Source organism: Ananas comosus, linkage group 9 (assembly GCF_001540865.1).
Source record: "Ananas comosus cultivar F153 linkage group 9, ASM154086v1, whole genome shotgun sequence".
In the NCBI taxonomy this organism is placed as follows: Eukaryota; Viridiplantae; Streptophyta; class Magnoliopsida; order Poales; family Bromeliaceae; genus Ananas; species Ananas comosus.
In genome coordinates this window covers 9390634-9401104 of record NC_033629.1, presented here as the reverse complement: position 1 = coordinate 9401104, position 10471 = coordinate 9390634, and the positions used below count along the sequence as shown (strand labels likewise).

The window sequence follows — 10471 nt, the reverse complement described above, 5'->3', positions numbered from 1 at the left end:
ATGGCCGCTAACAGCGCACACCGCTCGAGTCTAACTGGCTGTACTTCATGTGTGATATGTGGAAATCTGTACCACCGGCCTGCTTTAAGGCATAGTGAGCCCGCTGATGTACACAATTAACACTAAGCAAGGGTTCAAATTGAAAAGTACCCTATGCTGATTGTGAAGTATAAGGATCTCAATTTTTTTCTTTCACGAGCTTCATAATTTTCATTTATTCGATAATTATTTTTAATAATTTTATAAAATTTTAAATCATGTGGGGAATGTTAGATTTATGGATAATTTAAAGAGTCCGAGAGAGTCTGAGAGAGAAAAAGAACGGAGCCCTCATGCATTATCAGTACTACAATTTTTTGAGAAATTACTTTGATCCTCTTTTCTAAGTTGTTTTCTAACTAAGATCCCTAAAGCTGGAATAGACTCAATTAGCACTTCTTTGAAGCCGCGCCGACGGAGGAGATTCGGGAATTCGAGGGAGTTGTATTGCTAGAGTGAATTGCGCGCCACGCAGCCTCGCCGTGGAGGGGCAATTTCGTCTCTAGGACAGTGCTTCGTGCACGCCTCATCCCATGCCAACCCGATTTTAATTTATTTCTTGCATAGTCTTATTATATACTTATATAAATATTTATTTATTTACTAATTCATTTATGAATTATTTCAAATTAATTAGAAAACGGATCAAATATTTTACAACATTGTCCGACTCCAACTAATCAAAATAAATTCAAAATCTGGATAGTTTAATTAAAATTTTTAAAGATTTATAGCCAAATCAAAATTGTCCAAAGTTTTGATCGATAGGTTTGGTAAGTTTTTTACCTTATTAAAAAGTGAAAAAAAAAAGCTATGCAATTTAAATTAATGAAAAGTCCCAGGACCAACTGAACTGAGTGAGAATAACTCCATAAATTAATTACTAAAACTATGCAAATTAAAAAAAGAAAAAAAAATGTTAAGGGGGTACGGGTGATTTTAAAGTTGTCTACTGTTGAGGGGTACTCCCCACAGCAGTACTCTTTATTTTCCTTTCAAGTACCACTCCACTCCCCAGTCCCCTCGCCCTTTATTAGTTCCCTCCAAAAAGAGTAAAATCAAATATAGCTAAAAAAAGCTAAAAAAAAAAGCCAAAAAGAAAGGAATACGATCATTATATATAGTTTAAATTCTGTGTTCTAATGGCTGATCGAATTCTCCCGAAAGAGCTCCACGTCGAGGCGATACATACGGCGATGCCGTGCCGAGTGACGGAGCCCGGGCGGCGTCCCCGCCACATCACCACCGGCGCCACCTACGCCGCCCCACTCTTTCAGAGTCGGCTCCGCATCATACTTTACTACAGTAGCGCCGGGAAGGAGGAGTCGGCGTGGATGGTGGCGGCGTGGATGAAGGAGTCGCTGAGCGTGGCGCTGGCGGAGAGGCCGGAGCTGGCGGGGCGCCTTCAGAGAGCTGCTGTTGGGGAGGGAGAAGGAGGGTGGGCGGTGAAGCCGAACGACGCCGGGGTTCGGCTCGTGCAGGCGGCGGTGATGGAGGTCAGCACGGCGGAATTCTTGGAGGGCGCCACAGCGACGGCTGAGGCAGACAAGGAAGTGCCGCTGGCGGACTGGGTGGACGTTGATGGGGACAGTCCTGAGTTCTCTCCTTTGTTCTACATGCAGGTCAGTACGTACGAATCAATGTAAATTAGTGAAGGTATTGCATGTTGCAGGCGGATTGATTCCACGAAAATAAATAAATAAATAAAACTAAAAATAATAAGAAAAAAGTTAAAAATATAAATAAAATATAAAAAAAAATTAAAGAAAAAGCAGCGGCTGCTGCAGTAAAGTCATAGAAATAAAAATATTAAAAGTATAAAAAAATAATAAAAATAATAAATTATATTTGTAAATGCCATAAGAATATTTGAAAATTAAAATATGATATGCCTCGTAATTGGAGACAGAAATTATCACTAATTAAAGTTTACGGATTACAGTATTACGAACCTTATAGTTTGAATAAGAAATTGTAACGAATGAAAGTTTGAGAACTGAAGTTTTATGCGTCTTATAGTTTGAGGACCAATAGCGTTTTTATCCTTTTTTTTATATTTTATTCTTATTCAAACGAAGTCATAATTGAATATTGATTGGTTTTGTTCAATTAATAATTTCATGTGAGAAAAATTAATGTTAAACTATTTAATAAATTTTAAAATGACTAATTGTTAAAATTAAAAATCGATCAATCATATTTTGAATATTTTAAAAAATTTTAAATGTGAAATTAATCGGACTATAAATATGATATTAAAATTTAATATTAAAATCAAAATAGAAATATATAAAACATTTGAGCATTAATTGATTGGTTTTATTCAATTAGTATTTTTATATGAGAAAAAAATATGTTAAATTATCAAATAAAGTTTAGAATGCCTAATTCTTAAAATTAATAGTCGACCAATCATATTTTGAATATTTTAAAAAAATTTATATGTAAAATTGTTCACTCATTGGACTATAAATATGATATTAAAGTTTAATACTAAAATCAAAGTAAAACTATGTAAAACATTTCTGAACTATGAACTATTTTCAATCAGCTATTCAACTTTTCAAAATTTTATTTTTACTATTCAGCTTTTTTCATATGATAGATGTGAGACAGTCAATAATTGTTTGACTTCAACATTTGAATATGTCGCTTAGTTTTGCAGATTTAATTAATATATTTCACATGATTCTAACAACTAAATTTATTAAAATAAATAATTAACTTAAACTACATTAATCTTTTTTTATATTTTATTATACAATTTATATCTAAGTGATCAATATTATAAAATTAAATTTTTTATTTAATGAATACAGTCGAAACTATTTCTAAATTATACGTAAAAAAATTATATATTTTAAATTTCTATAATAATAAAAAAAATTAGATTGGATGAAAAAAAAAAAGTTCCAAATCCTCATCTCCACACCAAAAGAGAGAGAGAGAGAGAGAGAGAAACTACCCTCCCCCACCCGACTGGGCCCCACGGCACCACCACCCCACCAGCACTCACCTCCTATTGGAAAAATTTTAGAATGCAACGGGTATATTGGTGACGTGGTGTAATAAACCAATCAAAAATCTCTCTTTAAAAATATATGTCCCATCATGATTATAAAAAAGTATTTTTATTGTACTTTTGTTTGAAAAGAAGAAAGGTGATTGGTTTGTTATTGATTATGTGGTGCCTTTTGCAAGGTGGATTGAAACTGAGGTTTCATAGTATTGCTAGTGCAGGCAGCCACCTGTTGCTGCGGGTTAATTTCAAAAAATAAATAAATAAATAAATAAAATTAAAAAAATTTAAAAATAAAATAAGAGTCAAAAAATAAAAAATAAAAAATAAAAAATAAAAAATAAAAAATAAAAAATAAAAAATAAAAAATAAAAGAAACTACTGCAGTAAAATCCTAAAAATAAAAATATAAGAAGATTAAAAAAAGTAAGAAAAAATCACAAAAATAATAAATTATATTTATAGTAGTAGTAAAAATTAAGGACTAACATGCAATGTGTAAGACTAACATGTAATGTGTAAGCCAGAAATTTTGCAAAAATATGTCATGTGCCTCATTGTGCAAATTAAAAATTGAAACTTATCAAAGTTTAAGGATTAAAATATAACGTGTCTCGTGGTTTGACCTAAAAATTATAACACATTAAAATTTAAGGACTAAAGTGTCATATGTCTTATAGTTTGAAAACCAAAAGTGTAATTTATCTTTTTTATATTTTATTTTTTTCTGGACGAAGACAGAGTTCAACATTCATCGGTATTATTTAGTTAGTAATTTCATTTGACAAAATAATCTGTTAAACTATCTAATAAATTTTAGGATGTCTAATTTTAAAATTAAAAGTCAACTAATCATGGTTTGGATATTCTAGAAGATTTAAACGTGAAATTTGATCGCTTATCAGACTACGAAAATAACATTGAAGTTTGATACTAAAATCAAACTTAAAACACATTAAAATTTCTTGAATTATGAACTATTTTGAATTAGCTATCCAACCTTTTAAAATTTTGTTTTCTTCTATCCAACATTTTAATATGTAGATTTGAGTCAGTCTGTCACGTCTCGGATTATCATATTTTTTCGGGCACACCAACTGACCCGCCGTATACATAGAAATTTTTCTGTATACGAAGCGATAGTTATACCTGTAAACAAAACCAAGCTACAACCACAAGGTAAAGAGTAGCTAAATTGAACATATAAATAAAACAATAGGTTCACTATACATACAAAGTTTCCGAGATACAACCAACCCTCGCTCCAGCGAGTAGACCAACATAAATATGTACATGAACCAAAACACTCCAAAACTACCTGCGGAGGGTCCTCCTCTTGTACGGCGACACGCTTGGTAGGGATCTAACTTGCAACTCCTTTCCCACGGTCGGAATCAGCAACAGTTGCAGCCGCAGACGAAGGCTCTGCAAAAAGGGGTCACCAACTGAGTGTGAGAACTACTGCAAAATATAGTAGTCTTCAGTGGGTGCCGTCACCGACCTCAACGGCTCATCCACTAAGTCTACTAAAAAGTGTACAAGAGATAGTAAGGAAAGCTGGAAACCCTACAGCTATATGCTACTATACTATCGCTAATCAACACTAACTATCTATAGATAAAAGAAATACTATCTCTGCTCCAATCTCACTAGGGACTGTGAATACACCCGTCGCGTCTGTCGAATCTACACCGAACACCACCCCGAGGGCTGCCTATGGAGAGCAATTTCAAATAGGACAACAACGACATCAACGCAAAGCAAAGAACCAGACTCTGGAGCGGCACTCGTGGGCGCGACCCAACCGAGTATGCAACTGTATCTCTGCCGAGCTCAATAAGACTCTCACAGGCTATAATCATTTCAAATGGGTTTAACTGGTCTAACAACAAAAGCTCACGTGTTCTTGGTACAATTTAATGCGAATACAGAAATCTAGGTCCACCATCAACCGCGACGGCGCCCGACAGTCCGAAATAGTCTACACACTACCATAAATTAAGCTCGGCATCCCAGCACGAGCGTAAACTCATCCTACACTAATGTCAGTATCCACCGCATACGAACAGCGACGATACAAACGAACCACAGTATCTAAAGCTAAATCTGATAATTTTCAGAAAAATCACAGTATAGAATTTATTAGTTTTCTCCTAAGTCAATTTCAAGTCCAGCATGAATATAATACTAGCTTAACTCCAAATTTAGATTTTATAGCCTAATCTATAATTTTCATGAATTCGAGTACTAGCAGGATTAACCAATAACCAACAAACACATGTTGACGTTGATAGAACTTAGAAGAAAATCTGGTGAGTTCGGTAAACTTCAACCCCTCGTCCAACAACGGCGAGAAGTCGAAAGAAGGGAATCCACGTGCTCACCTGGCCTCCCAACGATGCAACCACGACGCCCGCGTGCTCGAACGGCCCTCTGGATCGAGGCGACAACCTCCCGAGCTCTAGCCGCGACCTCTACAACATACGAGTCCACCAGCTAGAGAGAGAGAAAGAAGAAGAAGAACCGGCTTAGACTCTCTCACAGTGAATATATAGGTTGGGAGTAACATTGGGTTGATCGACACAACAAATGACCAAAAGGCCCCTCACCAACTCAAAAATCCAGCTGGAGTACCGGTACCCAACTTGGTTACCGGTACTCGGCCTCTGAACCCGCAAGCTCGCACACAAGGTACCGATACTCGCCCGATGGAGTACCGGTACCCGAGCTCGATATCGGTACTCAACAGGTCGGTACCGGTACTCAGCATCAGATTGGCGCAACTCGAGAGCATCAGTTCTGGAATTTCACTGGGAGTACCAGTACTCCTCTTTCTGGTACCGGTACTCAATACTGAAATCTTGCACTTTGCAGATTCCAATGTCAAAACTCTACTCTCGCATCACACTGAGTCCGTTTTGCGTCCAATTTGTCCAAAACGACTCCCACTTGTCTCGACACTTTCCAGATGTGTCGACAAGCCTCAAATGCTGAAACCCACGAGCAGCAGAATACCAGAGACACTACACAGTCAATAGTACTTTAATTTTAAAATTTCAATGCATTATTTAACTTTACAAATTTAATTATTATATTTCATACAACTCTTGCAACTAAATTTATTAAAATAACTAATTAATTTAAACTCCATTTTTTTTTGATCAATATTATAAAATCAAAATTTATATTTAATGCATGCAACCTAAATTTTTTTTAAAATTAGGCCTTTTTATATTAAAAGAGAGGAGAATTAGATTGAATTAAAAAAATGATGAATTTTATTTTTCTCTGTTAAAATGAGAGAGAGAGAGAGAGAGAGAGAGAGAGAGATGGGCCGCACCCCACACCCCCTCTCCGCCTCCGCCCCAAAATGCCACGTTGAATCTTTTAAACTGAGGATTCATAGTGTACTAGTTTAGGGCCCGCATTCCGCGACAGATTAATAATATTTCAGCCAATCAATATATATAATTATTATATTTTAAAATTAAAAAAATATAATAAAAAATAAAGATATATATAACCTTCTATACATTATAAAGCTAACATTTTTTTATTAATATTTTTTAACTTTTAGTATTTGTAAAGTTAAAATATTCTAATAACTTCACCTAAAAATTCAATCAAATTTAGTAGTTTTAGTAGCTATTCTATAAATAAAGTTTTAATTAAAGAGTTAAAATTGGAGAACTTATTCTAAATTGTAAATATATGATATTATCCTTATCTAATTAATATTGATTGGAGAAAGAAAAAGTTATTATTTGCACCTGGTGTATATTAACACACCATACACCACAAATTATATTAAAAGACTAATTTTTAATATCAAAACTTAATTAAATATATCTAAATTATAAAGTTTAATAATTTAAATATGTTTACTGAATTAAATTTTAAAATCTTTATTAAATATTTTAAGTATGTGGTGTATATTCTTATATACATCCAATATAGAGAATGCTTAATATAACGCATTCATGATTCAAAGAAAAAGAGAAGAAATCTTTACTTGCACTTAATGTATATTAATATTTCATACACTATCAAAGCATATCAGATGATTGATAGAATATTTGATAATTAATATTAAAGATTTTTATAATGTGATGAAACTGCCGGATTATATATCGTATAAATTTTAAAATATTAACAATAAAAAGAGACTTGGTGTATATGATATTTTAAAAGACCAGGGGGCAGGGAGGAAGGGCAAGATGGAACTGCAGGGTCGCTCGCTCGCGGGGAGAGAGAGAGAGAGAGAGACAGAGAGAGAGAGAGAGAGAGGAGAATTAGAGGAGGCGCGACCGAGCCCGCTCGCGCCCCTCGTGCGCGTCCACACCGCGCCCGCCCGGCCACACGCGACCCGCGACCCTTGTGCGCGCCCATCCGCTACCACGTGGAGCTTTCCGAAAACCCAACTTTTAATATATCTATGGATATAGATATTTAAAATACTGTTTACCTCTGGCCCTCAAATGTCGTTGCTTTTGTTTTCTGTCGTTGTTTTCTCACCTTTAGTTTAAATCTCTGAGAATAAAAAAAAAATTGTTCTACGCTCTCATTTACTCTAGCACGTAAGGCGTTGACCAATAGAATTGGTGCAGTTAGGTTGTTCGATTATCATGTTGAATCGACGTGAAAACCGAGGTATATTAATTAGGATCATTTGAAAATAATTATCTAAATTTTAAAAACTTTGATTTCAGACCATTCAAATAATTTGATTTGCCTTTTAAAAAATAATTATCTGCACGTGATGTATCAAGATATATATATATATATATATATATATATATACTAGTTGAGTGTACGTACAAATGCACGTAACAATTAATTATTTAATAATTATTTTAAATTAATAAAAAATTATACATTATATTTATTCAAAAATTTATAATATTTTAAAAATAAATTTATTTATTATATAATATTACCCGTCATACTCTAATTCAAATTTAAATAGTTGTTGTCAACAANCTTTTCAGGGGTATATAGGCAATTGCCCCAATATATTATTCCATATGTAACGACCCTACTCACTAATAATAATAACTCGTTTCGTTAACTTTATCATTCCGACTCTGACTTAGTTTATTATTCACTGACCCTGATTTAGCCTGTCATTCCAACCCTGGCTCTAAGACTTATCTCACACTTCCACTTCCAGCTGGTGAATCGGCTCTGATACCAAATGTAACAACACGACCTGCCAATAATAACAACTCGTTGGGCCAAAATCATCAATCCAAAATGCCTAAACTCGGCTATATTAAGGTGGAGTCCTCTTATATATCCAATAACAACTCCATTCCCATCCGATATGGGACTATTAGGCTGTCACAAATTATTATTATTATACTAACTTTTTATTAACTGTAACAAACAATTAAATTTGAAATTAATTTCAAAATGTTTTTTCTTTTCAAATAAGCATTAAAATATGTGTGGGAGCATAATATTCATGAAATAAGTATTTCCTTCCCGCACTTTTACATTAGTTATATCATGTCCCTCATCTCTTCCATCATATATAAATAAAGATAATCAAGATCTATTCATCTTCAAGTAAGTAGACATGGGATCAACGACCGAGTCCTTTGCAAGGGAACCAACAGATGTAAGTTATTTTTGAATTTCAAATCTCGAATCATTCTTGATTATTTTTTATGGCAAGCGTAATGGATGGACAATATGTAAGTATTGCAATCTCTCTGATATATATCTATATCTATACTATATATAAAAGTACGTATTTCAAATTTCACTCGGTCGGTCAATAGACCATTTTAAAAAATATAAAAATAAGAAGTGAAATATAAGGATAAGAATAGGAACTGGTAGGAATGGATACGTAATGAAACAAACTTTAATTTGGATTTTTCTCTAATATATAGCCTTTTCTTTTTTATTAAATATTTTTATATCATAATTTAAACACATACTTAAATTAACATTTAATTTCATATATATATTAAAACTCTCTAATAGATAATCTTTCCGTTTTTATTAAATATTTTTATATCATAATTTAAACACATACTTAAATTAACATTTAATTTCAAATATATATTAAAAATTTCTAATGAATAACCTTTAATTCCTTTTTTTATTAAATATTTTTAACATTTAATATCACGCATGCATCGGCCCTTTTTGAAAAGCATTTTTGGAAATCCTTCTATTTTGAAAGTATAATTTGCGGAAAAGCATATGAATTTTTTTTTGAAATCTCGCCAGAGATGTGTATAGATCCGTCATATGCACAAAGTTTTCTCTTTCTATGTAGACATAGTCTACCTTATACAAATAGATGTCCAGATACACAACCACAAGCAACCAAAATTGGAAGGAAAACTATTAAGGGAAAACTTCAAAAACCTCCCCTGTGGTTTCGTAGTTTCTCACTTTGCCCCCCTGTGGTTTAAAATGTATCAAATTGCCCCCCTGTGGTTTCTTTTTTCTCTTTTTCTTATCAATTTTATTATTTTTTTTTCTTAAATCAGTTATAAAGTTAAAATTAAAGGGTACTAAAGTGAATATTTGATAAATCTAGATAGGTATCTGAAGTTTTTTGTATATAATTTAATTAAATATTAACGAAAAAGCTACCGAAAAGATAAAAACGAAAACACAGGGGGACAATTTGATACATTTTAAACCACAGGGGGGCAAAGTGAGAAACTATGAAACCACGGGGGGGTTTCTGAAGTTTTTCCAACTATTAACAAGTAAAAACCAGGAATCCGCCAAACCACTACAATAGGAAAACTCAAAAGTAGAATCTAAACTTAAATCCCCCAAACAGAATAATATAATTTCCACAGATATGAATATAACGAATAAGAATAAATTCGGGACTAAATCAAGGCCTATATACATCATGAATTATCTAGGTGCTAACTGACTGCGTTCTCACACTGCATCCCGACCCGCAATGTTAGTGACACTTATTGTCACGCCCCGGATGTCTCGTTCCCCGGGCACACCTACAAATTCGCCGTATACAAAAGAATTTCCCTTGTATACGAAGCGTCAAAGTACCAGTAGAAATACAATACTACAAACAGTAGCATAGAGCTGCCCAAAAAATAAGCTAAATATCTGAGTTTCATATACATAGCTAGAATCCAAAATACAAAGCTACTCGCACTGGCGAGTTAAACAACTATGTACATAAACTCCAAAACAAAACTACCTGCAGTAGGGGAAAGCCTCTAGCTCTGACTGTCGGGTAGGGCTCTAGCTCGCAACGCCCTTGCCTCGATCCTGATCGGCAGAAGATGCAGCAGCCGACACCTGTGGCTTTGCAAAACATAAGTAACAACTGGGCGTGAGAACTACTGTAAAAACAAGTAGTCCTCAGTGGGTACCGCCCAAAACGACATCGGTCACCCACTAAGTCTACAGAAG

The 10471-nt window shown here is 33.9% G+C and overlaps 1 protein-coding gene across 1 annotated transcript in view; it reads left to right on the top strand.

Annotated features, from left to right (window-relative positions):
• The window catches only part of LOC109715031 (protein ECERIFERUM 26-like), a 38132-nt gene continuing 28780 nt past the window's right edge, over positions 1120–10471 (top strand). Inside the window, exon 1 of the mRNA XM_020239817.1 lies at positions 1120–1661. Within this exon, the coding sequence (XP_020095406.1) occupies positions 1182–1661 (480 nt within the window). The 5' untranslated portion in view covers positions 1120–1181. The remainder of the gene's footprint in view (positions 1662–10471) is intronic.